The sequence below is a fragment of the Thunnus albacares genome, chromosome 23, assembly GCF_914725855.1.
Source record: "Thunnus albacares chromosome 23, fThuAlb1.1, whole genome shotgun sequence".
NCBI lineage: Eukaryota > Metazoa > Chordata > Actinopteri > Scombriformes > Scombridae > Thunnus > Thunnus albacares.
The window spans coordinates 14,161,913-14,186,328 of NC_058128.1; the positions used below are offsets into that span (position 1 = coordinate 14,161,913).

Below are 24,416 nucleotides of genomic sequence, written 5' to 3' on the forward strand. Positions count from 1 at the left end.
TCCAGACAGGAGATACTGGCAGCTTGGCAAGAGTCAACAGTGACTGACAGCCCAGGAAACTCTCTCCTGCTTTAAAGAGTCAAATCTGAAGAGAAAATACACTTGAAGATGAAAGATAACCATTAACTTTAAAAGACAGTGGCGGGTGGCAGCCAAAGTAAAAAAGCCTCTTTGTACGGTAAGAATGTTATACGTGAGAAAAATACTCAGGTGTTGGAAGTAGCGGACGAACATTCTTCAAGACTCTGAAAACTTACTTTCTCAATCATTTCTGTATTATGAGTAATGGGAACTGACATGTGCACGATATTTTCTGCCAAAGTTTGGTTATTTCACAAGAGAGATTTGTGAGTTTGTTTTTTTTTTCTCTGCTATCTTCTCACTGGTTTAAAAAGGCGGCGGGGCTCAGTTGGAAGAAGGTGATGTTGAATACTTCCACGGACCAATCAGGATTCAGCAACATTTGAATCAGAATGTGATTACAGCTGGTGGGGTCGTTTGGTCACTGTAAATCAAATGTGATCAGACCACATTCACACAGTCTTAATGAAGATTTTTTTAAATGTTAAATTCTTAATAAATTTTACACAAAGAGTTTTTTTTTATATTAAGTCATGAATATTTAATGTTATAGGGAAAAACTGAAGATTTAAAGCACAGTTTTTCAGGGACTTAAAAGGTTCAGTCACCATTTCACCAATTAAAACATCTTCAAAGTAAGTAAACAGCAAATAAAACAAGCAGATGCTAATTAGTCTGCTGGTTTCTCACAAGTGCTGAAATGATAACCAGTTAAAGAGAAATATACTTTTTTTTTTAAAACCTGGTTCCTATTTTCAGTTTTTGATGTGATAACAATTTAAATCACACATTTAATAGCTTGCAGGATGGGTGGCAACAACACTGTCAAACAGAGCTTTGTTCATTAATACAAGAGTAAAATGATGTCTGCTGTGGTAAGTATGGTAGGTCAAATGTGATCCAGGAACTATGTTCACAAGATTCAGTTTAGCTAATGACCTTTACCTTTCATCTGGATGTTTCTCTTTCAAAAAACACTTTAATACAATATGGTTGCACCAGACCTGTGTTTAAAAATTGTGTGATTGTTCTTGTTGCTTTCCATAATGCACTCATTTATAAAGCTGCATCTACTGTAATACAGCAGTACAGAAATAAGTACTAAGGTGTAAAAAAACATTTAATTTTAGATGCCAAAAATAATAATGATTTTCAATCATGTAGAGCTTGCATTTTCTACATCCTGTGTCAACTGTTGAATGTTGAAAATATCTTCAGTCATGGAGACCTTTCAAACCAAACTTTTGTGACTTTTCTATGCTGATACTAATAGCAAAAGCACCACTAAGAAACACAGACAGACCTTCATTGCTCCACGCAAACTAGACGGCCAACAACAACCTCCAGTCAGCAGGTCATCTTAAACAGTGTTACTGTCAGAGGGCTGTAATCTAGTGCTGGCCTTTGCTATAATCCCTGTAATCTTTTTGGGTTTGCAGTATGAGACAGCTTCAATGGATGCAGATGGACAGAAACATGCAAACGTGCGACAGCAATGAACATGCGCTTAGACATAAACAAACTCATGTGCTCAATTTCAAGTTCACACGAACGTAAAAAAGGAAGTTGAGAGAGGTAGAAAGATGAGGCGGTTGACTGCAGACTGAAGAAAGACACAGATGAGAAAAGGAAACCGAACAACACAGGAAGCAGAAGTACAAGATGAGTGAATAAATAAGACGATGATGAATAGAGAGAGAAAGCCAGAGTGAAATGGGAGACAGGAGTGTAGGGGGGGGGGGGGGGGGGGGGGGGGGAGAAAATTAGGACAGAGTATGAGTGTGTGAGAGAGAAACAAGGAGGTCGAGGCAGGAGGTGGAGTGTGAGAGGGTGAAGAAATATAGAGACGCAGGAGGTGGGGAAAATCTCTCTTAAAGACAAGCAGCTTTTTGGCAGCGGGAGCTACTGAATTAGAGGGTGTCAATCAGTGGCTTGGAGCGCAGCAAGACTCAGCACAAACAAAGAAAAAGAAGAGAAAAATGAGGAGTGGAATGACAGGAAAGATGGAAGATAGAGATATGATACCAACAACCAGACCCTGAAGCATCTATCACAAATCTTTTTTTTTCACCTCTCTTACTTAAGAGATTAGCATTCGGTTTCCTTGTGCGCCTCAATGTTAATTTAAAAAGGAAAAAACAAACAATTGAGTGTTTGGAAGTTAGAATGAGGAAGAAGGGCTAGAGAAAACAACAGAGTAAGTAAGAGAGAGACAGGGAGAGAGAGAGAGAATGCTGTTAAAACTATAGGGAGGAGTCTTTGCCTTTCCAAAACACACAGTCTAACCCCACCACTGTCTTGTCTGCAGCCAAACATTCAGCCTGGAAGCTCTCCAAAGGATACTGAGATAAGAAATAGTGAGTGTGTGAGCTTGTGAGAGTGTATGCATGAATAAACATAGGAATTCTTATGTAAAGCTTAAGAGAGTAATTTAAGGAGCGAAGAAAGAAATATTTAACTCTTCAAGCACAGGAATTTCAGTTGGCTAAAAGTTATACAATCAGTTTTGTGATCTGTAGGTTGATGGGAAGATGAAGATCCCAAACTAACTCCAGGACAGTAAATGGACATCTCTTATGACTGACCTGAGAGTCTTTTGTGCGACCTGGAGGCAGCCTTAGTTCCGTTTTGCTGCTTCTTCTCCAAAGGCGACGACGACAACGACGACGACGGCAGAGCTCCAGACCGCTGAGAAGGCGAAGGCGACGGGGAGGGTTTTCGGTCCAGCGGGGAGGGAGAAGGTGTAGATGCCGGCCGTCTGTCCAGCGGAGAGCGTGCCGGACTGGGCCGCCCGTCCAGCGAGGATGGAGACGCAGTGGAGCGCGGTGTGGACGGCCCGCCGGTGCCTCGACCGTTCATTAGCTTTTCGCCGGAACGCTGGGAGGCCGGGGGAGTGAGGGACGGGGGTTTGAGGGAGGAGGCAGAGGGGGAGGAAGAGGAGGAGGAGGAAGTGAGGCGGACGTGTGACGCGGAGTCTGCTCGGCTGAGGCAGGGCATCTTCTCCAGGCTTACGACTGGAAGTGATACGCTGGAGAGATGAAGGAAGGAAGAGGATTTTCGTGTCATTGTATGTACGTAATTGTTCTGGGAGCAGCGAAAGCAGTATGCAGCACACTCCGACAACAACAACAAAAAAAAAAGTATGTACCCACCATGTCTTGTTCCGTGCCCCCTTTGGTGGGTAGACAGCAAGTGGCGCCTTGCTGAACCGGGAGTGAGGGTAATCTTTAGGGACCCTGAAGGCCAGTGTGTCCCCAGGACTGGGAGCCACAGCGGGGGCCACTGCGGGCGTCTTGGGCTTCATGGGCACCAGGGGGCTCCTGGAGGGGACGGGGGAGCCGTGGCGCTTCTCTGAAATACAGAAAGAAACAGAGTCACATATCTGAATACATACTTATGTGTCAGCTCACATACCTGCAAGGCACACACACATACGCATACCAACACTGAAAAACACACACTCAAATAATCAAAACACACCCCTAATATCAAGATCATGCAATGCTAATGGGTCCGTTTTGGATCTGGGTACTTTTTTTGGAACTCATTTGCATCTGATTAGCACCTTGTAATGAGTGTAATGCAGTTTGGTATTTACAACTACTTGTTTTTTTGTACTCTGCTTAGGTGCCAGATGGATGTGTTGTAGCGCAAGAGAGAGCAAATCTGTGCCAGAACTTTTTCACAAAAAGCTATTAAGTATTTACAAATCAATTAAGTGTACTTTTCTCTAATTAGCAACTTCCCCGACACCATCTGAGGTGTCCTTGTCCGATAAACTCCACTAATCTGTCCAAGGAGGGTTGAATCGAGGGCAACTGGACTTGGTTGAAGATACTTGAAGGTGTTTCGCCTCTCATCCGAGGGACTTCATCAGTCCTAACCCTACCCTCCTTGGATAACGATGACCTGGATGACTGAGAAACTTCAGACATCCACCAATCTGCTACTATGCGCGTTCTAACAAGAGCCAACAATTATAAATACCTTTTGACCCAGATCTGATCAGAATACACAAGTGAACGGATGCTGAGACACAGCAGAAGGGAAAACGTAGAGGGAATAAATTACGAGGCTACGGGGAGAAAGGAGGAGAGGAAAGGAGCTCACACTTACGGTTCTTGCTATGCATGTCTTTGTGGGAGCAAAGTGGGGAGGGAATGTGGGGGGGTGGGGGTTGTGGTCCAGGACTGTCTGTCTCTCTCTCTGTCTGTCTCACAGGGAAACTACACCCCGGCTACCTGAATGAAAACAGAGGGTTGAACACGTCATAAACACAGAGAAACGAGGTAGGGGGAAAAAAAAAAAAAAAACTCTGCAAGAGTGCACACAAATCATATGCAACACTTTATTTATAATTGTGTTCATGATTCAAAACAAACATTATGGCTCCTTTCTTATCATCTAACAGCTGCAAGACCTAGCAAGTTTCAACTGATAGATAAAGCGGTGAAAAGTAGCTGTTAATTTTGGGATGAGACCGGCCCTTGTGGTATGTTGAATTTCCTGCCCGCTGATAAGAAGCAAATCTTACACAGCGAGGAGCAGAGAAATGATAAGAGCTCAGGTAGAAAATAGAGACAGCTAAACTGAAAAGTCACTAAAAACTTGGTCAGATTTAAGTCCTGACACTCTGAAGATTTACCTTGAAAAACAGACCAAATGCAGCTACGTGTCATTCGGCAGATAACTGTGTCTGGGTCATTATCATTCATCTTGGAAAGATATATATGCAAATATTATTGTACATGACTATATATGTACATGGAGGCTCATTCACTGACAAACTATGTAGTATACAAATGTGCACTTGTGGAAACAGACTCCTCCATACAGCTCACAGAAAACTTACATAACTGTAAAAAAAAAATTAAAAAACAGTCTCTATATATCTTTTACTGCAGAGCTAGATGAGAAGATTAATAAAACTCAAAACACCTGCAGTATAATTTTAATACGGGTGTCCTAAGTGTACTGTAATGTAAAAAACTCCTGACCAAGTAGCGCTGATGTCCTGCTTAGCCAATAAGCAGCATGAGGGACTAAAAGTGTGTGCGTGTGTTATGTCGTACAACCCTGTTAATGAGTGTAGTAGTAGGCTACTAACAGCAAGCCTGTTGGAACAGCAGGGGCTGGGCGACAGACTGACCGACACCGTGTGTTTGCACTGAGTGCATGAGTTTACATGAAAGTGTGCTGCAGGTGACTGGAAGACAGTCTGTGTACAATGTGTGTCTGTGTGTATTTAAGAGATTAGCTGATGCATGCATATGTCGAACAGGTGTGTGTGGGTATGATATCACATTGAGAACTTATATACTGTAAGTGTACGTGTGTTTTTGTATATGCGTGCCTGTCTCTGTGTGTAGTACGTCTATGTAAGAGCACTTTGTAAGAGGATAATTTGCGTATGAGTGTGTGTGTGAGTGTGTGTGTGGGGCAGGTGTGTAAATAGGCCACTGGAAGGCAGCTGTATACAGAGTATCAGGATCAAAGTCCGAAGCCACATTCGCAGGTATGCAGCTACAATGGTGACAATTTCACACATTAAATCACAAATTATTTCACACAGTTTCACACGTTAGACACACACCGTTTTAGTCAACTCAGCTGAACAGTTCAATGAAGCTGCACTGTAGAAATGGACTGTGGAAAACTGCCTGTGTGTGTTTTCCTGTATGTGTGTGATTTCAGCATTTCCATATTTTGCCAGCTAGGAACAAGGTAAACAATAAATCTAAAGAAATATGATCTCAAATGTGCTCTTGTGGTTAAAGGGCTATGCCAAATACATCATGTACTTGTGACTTTGGGTCCAAAGTCAACCTCTGTTGCATGTTTTGTTTTCTTTGCTTCATTTGGATTCCTGTTACTGTTTCTTTTTTATTCAGCACAAAAGCAGAAATTGCTTTTTGAAAAATGACTTATATTCCAAAATGAAAATTGCTATTTGAGGAAGACTGCGATCCTGCAAAATGACAAAATATAAAAGTTCAGGTATTGATAGGGTTAGAACAGTTTGTTCTGAACAACTTCTGATGGGAGAGTTATTCTCCCCCCCCATACATACACCGATATATTGTGTTTTGGAACAGACCTCATCCAGTGAGTAAAGAGCCAGTTGGGAGCTAACCATACTGATTTACAACACATGGACGGCTGCCCAGGCAAGGTCACTAAGCCACTCGACCACAAGGGCACCCTTGCTACTACGCTCTCCTGCCTGCCTGTCGTTATGGCAATGCTGACAGCCCAGCTGGCTGCTGATTGGCTGCTGGCTCATCCTGTGTGTGGACTATTCGCATGAGGAGAAAGCAGAGGCTCTCAGAGCTCAGCTGGGTTTGTTTACATTGAGAGAGGAGCAGGGGAGTGAGGAAGAGAGAAAAAAACAGATCTGAGAAAATTAAAAGAAACGTGTATGAAAACTCTCAGCCATCCATGCTGCAAGTTGTACTGGCAAAACAAGAGTGTATTGTGAGCAGTGGAGCATTCTAGTGGTACTATTGAAAATCTATCTGCACAAAGACAGTATGTTTGCCTTGAGGCCTTACAGGTAAACAATATTTTTGGAAATATTTGCAGATAAGAGACTATGTAACATTTGTTCTGAGTTTGGTATTGCTGCCATTATATGCATAGGCTTCAAAATTTTACAAGAGACCAGTAGCCTCACATTTGTTCAATGTGCAATTGACATGGCAGTGAAAACTTTAGCAGAGTTTTTACAGTGTTATTATCATGTACTTATAAATAATTGCTTATCATTTTTTAAGCAAAAAAAAAGAAAAAAAAGGGTTTTGGATCCATATAAACACTACTAATAAGGCCTGCTTTGTTCTCAGTCACTGGCTCATTAATTGGGCCTTCCACTATCACCTGTATATTCATTTTCTTCTTTATATATGCAAAATATTATGTGTTCTGACTGAACTTTGATAGTGAGATGAGGTAAATAAAATATTTTGGTGCCATTTTACTTACTTTGCCATTCTAAAACTAATACAAACTTAAAAAGTAAAGATACTACCTCTGATGTGCAGTAGAAGCTGGCATTATAATTGGCCCCTACCCTCAACTAATGGTTCAGACACAGCCAAACCACAATAACAATAACACAACAGTGGAATGAGTAACACTACCACCAGCAAACCAAACTGAGCAGAACTTCTGTGGTTAAGAGCAAAACTTTCCAACAACAGCTAAACATCATGTGAAAATGAACAACACACGTACTTACACAACAACAGACTCAGACACGGAGGCACCGAGCGGCACAAACACTTATAAGTTAGTGAAGGAGTGAAACGAAACTGAAAGGAAGCCGAGTGTGCCTTCGATCTGCCTTTGAGCTCAATTAATCCGACGCTACAGAGAAAAGTTGAAGGTCGAGCAGAGAGAGGCAGACACTCCTACCAACGAGCAAAACCGCAACCCTTTCATCATGTGCTGGACCTACTCGCACGCAGCAGGCCACCAGCAGAGAGTGTTTAGCAGAGACAGACTGAGACCGGAGAGAGGAAATCGTAGCAAATGAGAGAATTGGAAGGAAATGCTGAAATATGTGAAACATGGTGTGGAGTGCTGCTTTATCCAAACACAAGGCTTCAAAAGCAAGAGAAAATCATTTGAACGTATTGCTCAAAAGTTGTGGTACTATCCATCTTTCCTTGACTGCAATTTGTTCAATGTAACAAACATCATACATCTACATTGGTAAACTGTTACAATAACATCCTAGTCTGTCCATAATGAGCTTTGAGGTTCACTCACAAGCATTAAAAACTACTTCTTTGCACACTTTCTCTTTACAAACTCACTGGATGGAGCATGATAGCGACACTGCCAGGGTGAGGGATTTATCTGGCATCCCACTGGGGCAACTTATGCTAAGAATATAAATGCTTCCCCTTACTCTATGGAGATTTAAATAAACAAGTCCACTAAATGGGACAAGTCTCTGATGTATAACATATATCTTAACATTTTTGAACAGCACATATTAAACATCTATTCTGCTATAAATCCTAGCTTCAAGTTAGGACCACCCTCTTCTTCACACACAGCCACACTGAGCAGCAAACTGGGCATGTATAACTAGGAGCCACTGACCCCCTGAGGCACCTACAACCCCCTCTTGAATGAGTGTGTGTGTGTGTGTGTGTGTGTGTCTGTGTGAGTTTGTGCATGCATGCATTTCTGTATATGTAAGGCCTCACTGCGGATTCGATGCACAGGTCAACCATGAAAGCAAATTCATGATGGATACACACAAATGCCACTGCAATGAATAAAAATGCTACACAGGGTCACAACATCTAATGTGAAATCCCCAGTGGGGAACAATGGCACTATACTTGTGAGGATGCTTCAGTGACATGATGGAAATGTGCAACAATGGGAGGAAATGCATAAATCATCATAAGAATATCTTGGCAGGGCCAGTTCCTAGCGGCAAAGCACTCAGCAGGGGTCAGGAGGAGCTTTTATCATGTCTTGACACAGAGTAGTATTGCATATAATGCTTCAAATTTAAGAATGAATCAACTATAGTAGATGGACATTATGACTTCTAGGTCATTGCACTAAAATGATAATAAACATAAAAATATGTGATGAAACTTTTCAACTAGTTGGCATGCAATGCTTGATTGTTATCTTATTGTGGCCTGAGGATTGTTTTGTTTTATGAGGAGCTCCCACTACTACTGGCTGTATTAGTGTGTGCATGTTTTAGACCTGTTGTTACCCGACTGTGTGCGTGTCAGTTAGCAGAAATGCTGCCAACAAGAGAAGGGGGGTGGAGGGGGGGGGAGACAAAACAACAGTGGCTGCCAGGAGCCTGTGAGTGTGTGTGAGTCTCACAATACCACTGACCTCTTTCTGCTGAGAAACAGAAAGTGAGAATGTGTGTGCATGCAACTCCGCTGGCCTCTCTTCTCTCAGGGAGAAGCAGAGTGTGTTTGTGTGTGTGTGTGTGTGCGTTTTCATTAAAGCATGACCATGTGTCGTCCCCCCGCCCCCCCAGCTCAAACAGACGGCTCAGACTGGTGCACGTGCCGCAAACAGAAGGAAGCAGCAGCAGCAGCAGCAGCAGCAGCTCGCAGGCAGATGCGAGCGCGCTCAGTGGAGCCACAATCAAGCAAAAACAAGAGGTAGACGGACAGGGTGGAGAGCCAATGAGAGTCAGGATAACAGCGCAACCGTTTCAACAACAAACACTCTTAAAGATGAATGCCTCCTACATATTTTCCTTTTTAAAAATCCATACTTTAATCTAAATTTTAATTTTAGTACTTTTGCTTTGACATTTAATATAAGGGATAACCACTGATGAGTGTCTGAGCAACACGTCTACTAGGTCAATTAAGTTTGTAGCTGAAGATTATAGTTTCCATGGCAACAAATGTCACAATGTGTAAGATATCAGCATATAAATAAGTGTATAAGTATATACCGCTGAGCAGTGTGTGTGTATCATATGTATATTTGTCCCTTAAAGCATTTTTGAAGACTTGTCCACAATTACTCTTCTTTCTAAATATCTTGTATATATATATATATATATATATATATATATATACATATATATATATATATATATATATATATATATGTTCACAACAATTCTACGTAAAAACTCTGCAGCAACAGCTTGTCAAAAATTCTTTTTGTTCTCTTTTAGCTTAGGAGTACAAGAGCTCCAATTTTCAAAGCTTTGTTACATTATCCCGAGAGAAGCGATGGCTATTTTCATAATTGGCTTTGTTCATATACTTATATCTTAGATAAAGAGGCTTTTGCACAATTCTACATCTGGTTGAATATTCTATAAATTATTTAGTGTTTTCCCGCTATTATCAGCCGGCTCTCAGCCTGAGTATTTTCAGGCATCAATGTGCAGTGTTTGTTTACATTGAGTACAAGTTGCCGGGAGGTTATGTTTCAAAGTCTCCTGCAGGGATAAATAGGAAGTATTGTATTGATTTGAATGTGTCTGAGCATGCTTGTTCCACATCTCTGCATGACGACTGGTGATTCTCTGAGGTTTGTGTGGGTCTATATGTATTTCACTGAAGTGTATGATGTAACCCTGTTGTATGTGAGTATGCCCCGAGGGGTCTCCATATGCATCTCTTACCATAGTGTGTGAGGAAGCCCTGAGGAGTGACCACCTGATTGCAGACATGGCAGACAACAAGACAAAATTCCTCCAGCGCTGGAAACTGGCTGTGGATGAGCATCTCTGAAACAGACACGAAGAGCAGAGACCAAGATTTATTTCCAGAACAGACACAAACATAATCAGAGACGAATGGAGCATATTTTTGAGTGGCATGTTGGTCAGTTTAGCTGTTTACATCATCAGACAGATCATTGGTTCAGTTATTTCATGCTAACACAATGAGGAACTAGCATTATGCAACGTAAAGATACATAATGAGAGGATTTCCTTAAATGCAACTTTTTTTGCTGGATAACATTTGCTACTTATTAACTCTTTCCGGTGAGCAGTCATGGATTCATTGTTTTAAGTCATTTTAAGTACAGTCTCTCATTCCTAAGCACATTCACATACTATGGAAAACAGTTAAAAGTAAATTTATTTACATTGGTCCCTATTACAAGTATCTTTCAACTAACTTATTCTCATTTTCAATTAATTAACTTTTCATTTTCTCAATGAATCGATTATTTAAATTGCAGAAAGTAGTAAACAAATGCAGATCACAATTTCCTAAACGGAATATCTTGACATATCCTGTTTGCCAGACTAACAGTCTACAATGTTTCATGTTGTGTATACTATTTGATGTCAACTCCTACACACAACTGCCAGCTATAGTGGCATGGTGCTCAATATCAAAATGTAGGTTTAGAGCTGCTTCAGGTGCAAAAATATATCACTTGTTGTCACACTGTTGTCACTACTATCACTGGCTTGGAGCACAATCTACTACAGACACATGGATGATTACTTTATGTATGCTATAATCACACAGTCAGAAAGAGACAACTAAAACTGGCAATCTATTCACACTAGCTAGCATCCTGTGTGCTTGCAAACATTGTGCCTTGAGTTAATAAACATGCATGCAACTAGACAACCCCCGCCCACTCAACAAATATTCATGATTAATACAAATATGGAGAAAAACCAATATGTCCAATGGAAAACAGCTATTATCTCTTTTGGCTAAGCTTTGAGAAGCTAATCTTCCTGTACCCAAACAAGCTCCGCTGACAGAAATCACAGCACTTATTAGCAAGGAGCTTAACCAGACTCACTGAGAGGAGGTGGGATGTGTGTGTTTGTGTAAGATCATGAGGGGGGAAAAAAAAAATCTGAGTATGTGTGGGTGTCTGCGTATGGGTGCATGTCGTCATGACCTTGCATTGCTGGCGAGTTTTCTGTCATCCAGAACAGACTGACAGTAACGCTTAGTGCCCATCAGAGTGTTTGTGTGCAGGAAAAGGATGTACTAGGTCACTCAAAGTCAAAGTACACCTCATTATACATTATACACATCGATATACAGTGTGTGTATGTGTGTGTAATGCTGAATCTGACATTCAAGAATGTGTGTTGGTACCGTTACTCATTCATGAACTCTTCCAAGGACACTTGCACACTGGCACACTGGGGTTGTCATGATCACTAGATATTTCATTGAGTTGTATTAAAGGGGGCACATGCAGATTTCCAGGTCTAACTGTATATTTATTTTCTGGGACTCTACTGGTATATCATTGCATGATTTACAGTAAACGAAAAAAAAAACTCCTTATTTCACTTTCGTCCTTATTTCACTCATATTGGCTCTGTATGCAGCCCCTCAGCTCAGCCTCTGTCTGAAACAGGCTGTTTTGGCTCCCGTCTCTTTAAGCCCCCCCTCCTGATGAGCCCTCTCTGTTCTTATTGGTTAGTTCTGAAGCTGCATCTCAGCCGAGTTCTGGCAGCTCAGGAAGCTACATAAACAAACAGTAGTGGTAGAATTTCACTTTTTTTCTCATTCTTTCCTTGAAATGGACACACAAACAAAACTACTTTAGCAATAACCTTAAGAACGAGGGCTATCTATTGACGTCTGATGTCATCACAGGGAGGAAGTAGAGGTAATATTGTAAACAAAGCATCAGAGCAGGCCGATCCCTGGGTTTTGACTTTCTAGGAGCATTTTTACATGTTCACCTTAGGTTTTGGTACCATGTTTGACATAGATATCTGACATCATAACAGTATCAAAATACCAGAAAATCACAAAAAGCATTTGATGTCCCCTTTAATACTGTAAATACTCAACAGTAATGAAAGTGAATTTAATTAAGGTCAATATAGTATTAACCAAAGCAGTACCATGCAGCACCATAAAACTGGTATTAGCATAAAATATGAGCAATGTAAGTTAAACTTAAAAGGAAAAGGGCATCATATCAGAACTACATTGGCAGGTCCACTGAAGCAGTAAGTGGTAAGATGCTTTTCCTAAGTCCACCTTGTCAATACAGATGAGATACTTTCTCATCTACTTTCCATGGCCATATTTCCCAGGCATGATCCTGGATTTAAGCTGTAACTAAGCTGCAAAAATGGACACAAACAGAAAGGTTTGACTCGGTGTGAAAAACAACTTTTGTATATTGCCATTGCAGTCAACAGGCTATGAAGTGGTAAGAATTAATAACTCTGTAATGAGAACAATTAACAGAGACTAGGAGCACTGCTGGCAGGTTAGCCAAAAATTGATCACCAAAGCCTGTGTAATTCCTGTGATTGTTTTCAGAGGAAAATGAGCATATTTCCTTGTTAATAACCCCATCCAAATGTATGATGGGAAAAGATTTGTTTTATAGTCAAATGGCAAATTCCAAGGGTAAGAGAAACAGAAATGGACTTTAGTGGGAATACTGAAAAAAAAAAAGAAGCAAGAATGCAATTTCCTCTGCGTCTGCCAAGGCAAATGCACACTAAGTGCGTAACCTATTTCTGCAGCCTGAATTGTGTGCGTGTGTCTCAAGCCAACTGCCGCAGCCTGCCAAATGACTGACAGGCCAGAAAATGAACTACACAAACAATCAGTCACTGGTGAATAAGCATGTTTAGAACTACTAAAACAATCTATCACTGGGCACTGATTACATTTGGAGTTAGCGAAAAAACTTCCCATTGCGGGATTAGTGTTTTGAAAGCGACTTAGAAGAACTTAAAGGTTTGGAAGCACGAACCATCAATGCGAGAGGAAAAAGTGAACAGTAAGTGTTCTCAGCCCTGCTCTAAAAAAACTGAGGTTTGGTTGACCAACACCAAAGTAATAGTGCAACTGTTGTCATTTCATGTCCATCATCCATGCATCAATTTACCCCACCCCCTCCCCCAAAAAACACTATACAAATAATAATGATAATAATAATAATAACTTTATTTATATAGGAATTTTCTTAAAAATGTTACAAAGTACTTAACAAAAAGGAAATAAAACCAGACAAGGCAGACAAAAAGTAAGTAAAGACAATAAAATGAAATAGATCAAATAAATAAAAACATATATCAAACATTTCCAAAAGCTTTCACAGAGAGAAAAGCTGCAATTTAGTGTGTCTGAGTTCAGCAAGCAGAGAGTTCCATAGTATGGGAGCTCTTATAGCAAAAGCCCAATCACCCTAAGTCACAAACCGTGACCTACGAGTAACCAGCAGGGCTCCATCTGCAGATCTTAATGGCCAAGAGGGCATATACCAGGTCAATAAATCAGAGATGTATGTAGGTGCAAAGCCATTTAAAGCCTTTTGAAGTGAGCGATAAAATTTTAAAAATCAATGCAAAATCTAAAAGGGAGCCTGTGTAGGGAGACAACCACTGGGGGTAATGTGCTCATGCCTTTTCGTCGGGGTAATAAGTTGAACAGCATTGTTTTGTACCATTTGGAGACGGGGAAGGGAGCCCTGGCTGATACCTGAGTGAAGCACGTATGTTAAGTATGTAAAGTGCACTAATCAAGCCGAGAATAGACAAAAGGCATGTACAATTGATAAAAATTACTTAATTTTAGAGTATCTTATGCTGAAAGAAACATGACTGAAAAACATTTTTGACTTGATCATCAAAACAGAGGTTTGCATCAAATATTATCCCTTGATTCCTAGGAGCCTGTTCAATATTATTATACAGATCACCAAGATTAGCACCAAAAGAGCTGATGGAATTCGGGGGACCAAACAGAATGACCCCAGACTTATCATCATTAAATTTAAGGAAATTTCGGGACATCCAGGATTTAATATTAGAGATACAAGCAGTACGATTTGCTAGGCTGCTAGGATCAGTGGGTTTTAATGGCAAATAATCAGTATAAAAATGGTTAAGCACATAATGATTCTGAATAACATGGCTGCGAGGCAGCATGTATATAGAGAACAGAAAGGGGGCCAAGAACGGAACCTTGAGGGACACCACAACTCAACTGAGCCATTGAAGAAGCAGAATTACCCAGAGCAACAGAAAAGTTCTGTTGGAGAGCTATGAGTATAATAAGCTGAGAGAAAGTTTGTAAAGTGATGTAAGAGGATAACATGATCAACTGTAACAAATGCGCCACTTAAATCTAAAAGAACTCAAATCAAGCAGTCACTTCTGTCAGCAGTAGGTCATAAGCAACCTTAACAAGAGCTGTCTTGGTACTATGAAGTGCTCTAGAACCAGATTGGAAACAGTTAAAAACACTATTATCATTCATAAAATTTATCAGTTGGGATGAGATTAATTTCTCCAAAAACCTTAGATAAAAAAGACAAAAGGCAATTTAGAGATTGGTCTGTAGTTACTTCAAGACAGGGGGTCCAAATTAGGTTTCTTTAGCAATGGGTGAATAATAGCATGCTTGAAACTGTTTGGAAAAGAAAAAGAAGCCAGGGAATTGTTAAAAACTTGCAAAATAACAGGGCCAACAGTGGAAAAAACTTCCTTGACCAGTTTAGTGGGGATGATATCTGAGATACAGGAGGAGCTCATATGGGAGACTGTATCCTCTAACACTAAAATTGTGATGGGTTGAAACTGGGAAAAAGAGGCAGAACTAACATGAGAAAAAGAGTGTGAGGATCAGGCTGGATTTGGGACCTGATATTCTCCACCTTATTAACAAAATGAGAGAGAAATTTTTCTGACAGCTCACCATCAAGTACAGAAAGAGAAGTGGAGGGACCACTAATGATAATTGTGGTGATTTCTGGATATCAATTCAGAGAAATAGGTCAATCTCGCATCCTTAACTGCTTCCTGATAAATTAACATTCGGTTTTTAAGAGTGTTATGTGCTCATTTGGACTCGATTACCTTCCAATGACATTCAAATTTTCTACAGTTTTAAGTGAGTTTGAGTGTGATCGTTCGACCAGGGGAGGTTATTTGATTTTTGTTTCCTCGTTTGAAAGCACTGCAATTTGGTCGAGGATGGATAAGCACTGATCGTTAAATGAATTTAACAGCGCATCTGGATTGAGAAGAAATATGGTGGAATTAAAGCAGAATTAATTAAAAGCATCATAAAATTTAGCTGCAGAACCAGCATTGAGAATGCGCTGTAAGGTGGTGACTAGGAATAGAGAGCTAGGTAAACTTTAAAAAACAACAGCTTCATGGCCAGTTTCTAGCATATCAACTAAATTAAGACACTTGAGAGAGAAACCAGATGAGAGAACCAAGTCTATGGGTGTGACCCATAGAATGTGTGGCCCCTTTAATAGATTGAATGAGGTTAAAAGAGTCTATAAGATCTAAAATATGAGAGATGAGGGATTGGGAGGGACAACATACATGAATATTACAATTACCAACAATAAGCACCCTGGCATATTTAGGCATAACAATAGATAAAAGCTCAGAAAACTCAGAAATAAAACTGATTTAGGAGGCCTATAAATTAAGATGCAGAATAAGTGGGCAAGGCTAGTGATTAAGAAACTTAACACTTAAAAGGAAAGAAAATCATCACAAGTAACAGGATGGCACTTAAACTTATAAAAAACAGCAAGACCCCTCTTCCAGAAGACCTGGGAATACGAGAATATGCCAAATCAGGGGGTGTAGCCTAAATCACAGTGTACAGGAACAGTGTCCCCTGGTGACAGCCATGTCTCAGTAGTCATAAAAAAAGTCCAGATTATTAGAAACAATAAAATAATCCATGATAAAGGACTTATTGCTAAGAGATCTCACATTCAAGAGGCCAAAATTGTTTGGTGACAGGGCAGAGGGAAAGGAAACGGGCATACAGCAAACAGGACGTGAATTGCACATATTTGCTCCCCTACGAGGCTTTCAAGAAAAACCGCGGGGGGATCTGTTGTTGCAAATCACAGAGAGAGTGGAAATAGCAGATGGCCCGCAGGGGGAGTAAGGGACGGCACCAGGGGGAGAGGATGGCGAGAGGGAACTGACCAAATGAGTATTGGACATTGCCTCACATAACGTAGGAGGGGGGTTAGGATGGTCGAGTCCAGTGTAGGAGTTATTTGAAATGGTTGTGAAAAAAAGAAGGGAGAGTAAGAGGACAGATGACAGGTCCTAGCATGTTTGCAGCAGAAAACTTCCAGGGAAGACCACTGTCACTGGGGACAGGATACTGGGGATGTCAATAGTAGATGGACTGGTCACTGTGAGCGGGAAGGGGGGTTGTTTTGGCTGCCTGATGGAGCAACACGTGGGTGGACAGTACTGTATCAAATGTTTGCACGCAGCATTTTAGCCCCCTGAATATTTTAATGTAGAACAGTTGTCTGCGTTTCCATAAAAGGTTAAGATTGTCAATGTAGGAGACCTTATGGAAGTTGCAGGCCGCAGAGAGCCAAGTGTGCAGCCATCGTAGCTTGCTGAAACATCCGTAACCACGGCTCTAAGTGGGGATTGGACCGGATATGTAAATGTGATTCCCAGATTTGTTTAGAGTTTTGAATAAGCGCACAAAGTCGGACTTAAGTAGCTCAGACTGCTGATTATGGATGTCATTGGTGCCAGCATGCACGATTATAATGGACATCTATAATAATGATTGATAGATACAAAACTAGATTTAACTCTTAGAGTTCAAGCTAGTTCTCGGATTTTACTTGAAGATGGTGGTGCCCAAGGGTTAGGGTTAGGGTTAGGGTTTGCAGTCGGCACCCAAAAGTAGGCAGCAGGGGTTTTCTTGTAGGTAAAGTGGTTCAAAATAACAATAAGCTGTTAGAACGGTATGTCACATGTAGAAACGCAACACGTGTTGTGGGATGATGTGATATTCATCATTTTAAAAGGTTAACCCACTGTTCTTCTTGCTTGCCAAGTACACACACTGATCGCTGTATAAAGTTTCCAGTTATCAGAGGGCTTTCATTGCAAAATGTTTTCAAGATCAGAGTCATCTGATCGTGTAGTGGTTTTGGCTCAATATAAAAAGCCAAGCTGAAAAAGTGAACTCCTGCCAGGTAAACTGTTGCACAAGGCCATTTATTAAATAAACCCTAAGAGTGGTTTCAGTGACCGATCACAGAAGGCGATACTGTCGTTACAATCAAGCATTCACATCAAGTGTACTCTAAGTTTTCCTTTGCGAGAACAAGCCAATTCAACTTCAATATTTTCTATTCATGAGGCAACAAAACCTCAATTCACTGAGTACACTTATCTTAAAGTTAGTTTTTTGCCATAAATTGCCTTTATTCCAGATTGTGCTTCAATTCTGACAATATAAAGTACTGGCTCATTCATTTGTTTTTTTACTTAGCTCATTTTACGCTGTTTTGTTAATGCATTTTTCATTGAAGTAATCTGTAATAATGCACTGTACCATGTTATTTGAATCTACCTTACCTCATATAGCTGATACAGACTATCACTCAAGTATCAATCAGCTGTTTTTTCATACTTCAGAATACACTCAAAGAATATCAATACATACTGAATCTGTGTTTAAAGAATCACTATCATATCAGGAAGTTTCTGCTGATCCCTATTCCTGCTAACAAGAGTAGTCATCATACACATAGCTGTATTACAGCACCGCCTATTTCTAGTGAGACGATGACAGTGGCTGCCAGTCTAGTCGGACTATGTTGCTGTTGGCTGTCAACATCTCCACTGTATGCGTGTGTGCGTGTGTGAGAAAGACAGAGATACCAATCACATCCTGCACCACACACAACAATTATTGCCAACCTGGTTGCACCATCTACAAATATTCAGTATGTGTGTGGACTGAAGTGTCAAGTGAGTTAACATGTAATATATGAGTCACGCTTTATTCCTGCTACATACAAATATACAAATAAAGCATTTAAAATGTGTGTCCTCGTGTGTTTGCTAGGCTTGTCTATGTGTGTGTGTGTGTGTGTGTGTGTGTGTGCGTGTGTATATCACTCTCAGCAGGCCTTAGTGTCAAGTTGCCAGCCAACAGATCAGCGATTCTGGAAACAGCGCTCCAGTCTGGCTCTGAGAGAGGAAGATGAGGCATGTGAGTGTGTGTGTGCGTATGTGTGTGTGTGTGGGAGGAGGGGTTGGTATTCGACCAGTGAGAGTGTGAAGAGTTTCCCTAGCTGTGTGCGTTTGTACGAGGGCTGCAGCACGCTCAAAATTTCAGGAATGACTCAACCGTGCGGCGCGTGCTCCTGTGGGTATTTATACGTGGTGAGGTGAGGAGGAACTCCTCTGGCTCTGTCCCTGGAGGGGTTGGGGGGGCGGAGGTACCCACTCACTGCTTAAGGACAATCCTCCACACCCCACAACCTCCTCCTTGTAAACAAAATACATAAACTGAATTTTTAAACAAGAGCCCTAACACAACACAGTTAAGACAAAAACAAGAAAGACTTTCGGGCAGTCACGTGCAGAGCCCATTAGGTCTGTTCAGTCTCAGGCTCTGACTGAAATTATCAAAAATACTCTGATAACGTTCCCCAATCAAACACATGTAGATAACATATCCAGAGATCACGGGACTACAGTTTGTCTTAGACAACAGGTAACACTGAAAAACAGAATTCAACCACCTCTATTCTCCAGCTAACTGCACAATAGCTTAATTAAAGTTACATTAACATACAACATTAACAAAAAAAATAATATACTTCTGATGCCCACTAGTTTTTACTTGGCCCTCTGCTGAAACTATGATAGACTGGTACTGAAACTAGCACAATTCTTTCACAAATGGCAATTCAGCAAAGCAGCAGTGACAAACACAGTCTTTTTCACCAGCAAAACACCCGAAAAAGGAAAAATATGCAATTTCTGCTTCAAAGATAGAGCCGCAACTTCCATCATCCTATTCATCACATTTCACTTGCTCCATGATATTTAAGATATCCCAGCACATCACAAGATGTATGTAACAACTACTGGTTAATATTTGATGCCATTCTAATGAACAGTATTTTTTTTTTTGTTCTGTTGATTGGCAGTCGACAAATTAATTGGCAACTATTTTTTACAATCGATTGATCGTTTCAGTCACACCAAGATATCAAACATTCACTGACTCCAGTTTTTTATATGTGAAGACTTGATGCTTCTCTTTGTCACATATAATTGTAAACTGAATATATTTAGCTTTTGAACAAGAGGTCAACCATATCAAGTAATATGTCACCTTGGGCTGTGAGAACTTATTATGGACACTGTTCACTATTTTATGACATTTTGTACACAAAATTATTAATAGAGAAATCAACGGCCAACTTAATTGATACAGAAAACAACTGTTAGTTGCAACCTAAATAGAGGATACCTATCGTAGTTGTCAACACTCATTACAGGTTTATTTAATACGTATGACCTCACTGATAAGAAAAACCGAATGGCAGCACTAATAATTGGTAATATATGTGAAAAGTAGTTAAAACAGAAATATCCTGTCATCCTTAATACTGTAGCGCATGGGTGGTATTTCTTCCCAACAATAACAACAACAACAACAACAACAACAACCCATCATCGTGACAGCGTTGTGTGTATTAATGTAACTTCCTCACCTTCTTTGCGGAGCTTCACGGCTTCACCGAGGCAGTAAAGCTCTTTGTCGCTGTTCTCCAAGGACGTGTCTGCGTCTGGGTAGACAAAAACAGACACTTACAAACACGCAGGAGCATTCACAACAAACTTTGGGGCCATGCGTTGGAGCCATGCTGGTCTGAGGCTGGCTGTCGGGTTAGCATTAGCTTGCTAGCGCCTGAGCTGGCTTCCTGAATCAAGTGGAGCTGTCAAAGCTAACAAACTTACACCTGGACAGTTGCGGGTTTCATTTTACTGCTCGCGTCAACCGCACAAACTCCGCACTGTAACGGTTAGCTTTGTCCACTCCGTCTGTGCATGTCTGCCAAAGCAACCTATTAATATTGCATTTCGTGGTGATATTTTTTGACAGTTACTTTGCTGCGCTTTGACAGACCCTGCATGGTGGAGGAGCTTAACTCAACTCAATCACAGACAGTTGGACCACGCACTTCCCGACAGTTTGTCCGCAAAAACAACAACGCTACCGACGTGCGAACTTACTGTCAACAAAACGTAATTTAGCCGCACTGACGAAGGAAGACCAAGGCTCGCAAAGGAAGGTATCCGGACTTGGTATTTGGCGATCCAGTGTCGCCATTGCTCTTCCTTCTTGTTGCTTTGCTGAGAGCCGTTTTTTCCTCTCTCTCCTTCTCGCACGCAGCAGCAGGCGAAAAACGAAAGAACGAGATACGCTGACGTCACTGTCGGCACGCTTCGGGCTCGTTCGGCATCGGTCGGACACAGGGCGGCTATTCACGAGTTCAAAAGTTCAGTTTGCAGGTACAGCTGAAAGCCTCTTAATATTACACAGGGTGCTCACCGTCGGACAGTAACAAGGTCACATGAGAGCACATTAGGAAAGATTAAAAATTACATTTTTTTTAAATAAAATAAAAAGAGAAGAATACAAAAACAGTCATAATGTACTTGGCCTGTGTGTAATAATAATAATAATAATAATAATAATAATAATAATAATAATAATAATAATATCTTTATTCATATTGCACTTGTCAAAATAAATGTTACAAAGTGCTTCACAAGGCAATAAAAATAGAACAGATTAAATGAGTAGAGACAGTAAGAATAACTATTAAGACAGTGCTAAGGTAGATCAAGAACAAATAAAATAGTAGAATATTACTTAGGTGAAACAAGGTGATAAAATCCATTTATAAATATAAATTATAATGGAAGAATGGTGTTCATCCCTCCAGAAGAGTTTGAGAGACTTGTTGAATCAATGTCAAGGTTGAGGAACACCATTCTTCAAAAAAAAATTCCCTCATTTGGTGTTTTGATGATGATGGTGGAGAGCGCTGTCTAACACGTTAGTTCAAAATTTCCCATCGGTATTCAACTGGGTTGATATCTGGTGACTGCGAAGGCCATAACATATGATTCACATCATTTTCATACTCATCAAACCATTCAGTGACCCCTTGTGCCCTGTGAATTGGGGCATTGTCATCGTGGAAGAGACCACTCCCATCAGGATAGAAATGTTTCATCATAGGATAAAGGTGATGACTCAGAACAACTTTGTATTGATTTGCAGTGACCCTTCCCTCTAAGGGGACAAGTGGACCCAAACCGTGCCAGCAAAATGCCCCCCACAGCATAACAGAGCCACCTAATCCCCTCACTGTAGGGGTCAAGCATTCAGACCTGTATCAGTTTTTCCTTTAATTTGTCACCCATTCATATCTACACAGAAACAAATATATGTGTGTAGAAGCATACACACACACACTCAACATTGGTACATTACAAGAATGCCATCCTAAAAGAGTAGGTTCACAGATTTGAACACAGTCTGATGTCTATAGGAAGTGCATTGCAGAGTTTCGGGGGGCCTGACAGCAAAAGCCTGATCCCCTTTGGTTAAAAAATTGGACCTGTGAACATTGAGGAGTAACTGCTTAGATGATCTAAGATCACATTCAGGTTCATAGAATTTTAAGAGGTCTGTTATATATTCTGGGGCCAGTCCAAGTTGGGCTTTAAAAGTAAGTAATAAAATTTTTTAATCAACTCTGAAATGTAAAGGGAGCCAGTGCAATGATGCTAAAACAGGTGTAATGTGATCCCCTTTCTTAATACCCAATAAAAGCCTGGCAGCTGAATTCTGGACCAGTTGTAGGCGTGACAATTGCTTCTGACTAAGGCACGAGTACAGAGAGTTGCAATAGTCAAGTCTGGAAACGATAAAAGCATGTATGACCTTCTCCAAATCACTGAAGGACAGAAAAGGTTTAATTTTGGAGATGGTTCTTAATTGTAAAAAGAAACACATTTGGACAACTTTCTTGGCCTGTTCCTCAAAGGTGAGGTTAGAGACAAATATAACCCCTAAACTTCTAGCAGAATGTGTTTTATAGGGAGCTAGAGAGCCCAGCTGGTACTTGAGCTGCTCAGCTGCGCAGCGTGGACCAATTAGTAGTACCTCTGTTTCATTACTGTTAAGCTGCAGGTAGTGTTGATACATCCACTCTTTAATTTCACTTAAACAGTTTTGCAGGTAGATTAGGCTATTTGGGTCATTTGGGGTGATGGGTATATACAGTATATCTGGGTATTGTCTGCATAACAGTGGTAGGACACATTATGTCTTTGCATTATGTGACCTAATGGGAGCATATATATTGAGGAAAGGATTGGACCCAGAATAGAACCTTGTGGCACCCCACAAGTAATGTAAGTAGAGAAAGATGAGGAGTTACCAAGCAGTACTGAGAGTGTTCTATAAGAAAGATAAGATTTAAACCAGTTAGAAGCATGACCTGAGATACCTACTCAATCCCTCAAATGATTTAAAAGAGAAAAGCTCATGATCTATTGTATCAAAAGCAGAGCTGATGTCAAGAAGAACTCAAATCAAACAGAGGCCTGCATCTGTGTTTAAAAGAAGGTCATAGTCACTTTAAGGAGAGTTGTCTCTGTGCTGTATTTAAAATGAAAGCCTAATTGAAATTTAAACTGATTGAAACTTTTGATAAAAATGGCAACTTAGATATAGGCCTATAGTTGGCTGGATTAACAGGGTCAAGGTTAGATTTTTTAAGAGGGGTTGTATCACAGCATGTTTAAAACTGGATGGAAAGTTTCCAGTGATTAGAGAGCTATTAATAATAGAAACAGTGGAGGGACTCACAGGATCAATAATCTATTTGAGATCATGTGTCAGGTGTGCATCTAGATTGCAGGTTGTTGATTTTATCCCTCTTATCATTTCCTTTAAGTTCACAACAGACATGAGCTCAAAGTTAGAGAAAACTGGCAGCTTTGAAGGTACAACAGAGACAGTGTAAGTCAGTTGAATAACATTGGCTCTGATGTCTATGATCTTTCTATGAAAATACATGCTTGGTAGGTGAAGAAGGATTGACGACACAATTGATAGTATTGCATAACATTGTGTAGGGCACAGTATCAGCATCATGGCTTGATTTTTGTGTCCACAGATCTTATGCACATCCCTGGATATGATGACTATACAGAATGGAGACTGCAGGCCATATGCCTGTTGCTATGACTGGAAAATGTTGTTATTTAATGAAGGTAGCAATATTAATATTGGTATTGATTTAATTGGTCTGGTCTCAGCACAAAGCATACAGTATACCAGGCAAATGTCCTTAATTTGCAAGGGATCTATGCTATCTGTACTATTGTGAAATAAGGTGGCAATTTGCCTTTTTTTTTTTTAAATAAATATAAAAATAAATATGAAGTGGCTGGAATTAACATGTGAATGAACTGCACACTGCTGTGCCTTTTTATGGTGTGTCTTGAGGCGGAAAACATTAGACGTGGGCCCTTGTTTGAGTTAAAAAAAAAAAAAAAGAAAGAAAGAAACGCACCAGTGCTAGATTTAACTCTTCTTTCTGCTTCATTAAAACAATATAGTACTATTACGCTTGCCAGAATGTTGCAAAGTAATAATGGATTTTGGAAAGAGGAGGTCAAAGCTATTAATAACAGTAAAACTGCTTTACCAACATTACGGGGTTAGTAGCCCAGATGACATTTTAAGGTTAAAGCTGCAGCATTACAGTGACTTGTTCAGTTGTGCACACAGCAAAAAGTTTATTGTTTTATGCTAGTTTCACTAAAATGTCACTAAAAATTCACTAAAAGTGAAGTCTGAATTGTGTAGCAACATTGTGCATGTGAGGTCAGAGGTTGGACACCACAAGTGCCCAGAGACTGGGGTCTTTCAAGAAGCTACAAGATGTCCCTAGCAAAATGTATGGGATTATATTCTTTTAAATTATGACACAAGTTTAATCCCATACAAAATGTATAGTTT

The 24,416-nt window shown here is 40.4% G+C and overlaps 1 protein-coding gene across 2 annotated transcripts in view; it reads right to left on the minus strand.

The window, feature by feature from the left end:
• Window positions 1-20,783, minus strand: part of atxn7l1 (ataxin 7-like 1) — a 34,114-nt gene extending 13,331 nt beyond the window's left edge. The window contains exons 1-5 of one of the 2 annotated variants that reach the window (XM_044343518.1): window positions 20,606-20,783; window positions 20,083-20,157; window positions 10,220-10,324; window positions 3,234-3,432; window positions 2,667-3,109 (exon numbers count right to left, since the gene is read on the minus strand). In XM_044343518.1, the coding sequence (XP_044199453.1) occupies window positions 2,667-3,109; window positions 3,234-3,432; window positions 10,220-10,324; window positions 20,083-20,157; window positions 20,606-20,702 (919 nt within the window). In that variant the 5' untranslated portion in view covers window positions 20,703-20,783. Of the gene's footprint in view, window positions 1-2,666; window positions 3,110-3,233; window positions 3,433-4,197; window positions 4,307-10,219; window positions 10,325-20,082; window positions 20,158-20,605 lie in introns of those variants that run through there. The other variant, XM_044343517.1, reaches the window with a different exon arrangement.
• Window positions 20,784-24,416: the final 3,633 nt, after the last annotated feature.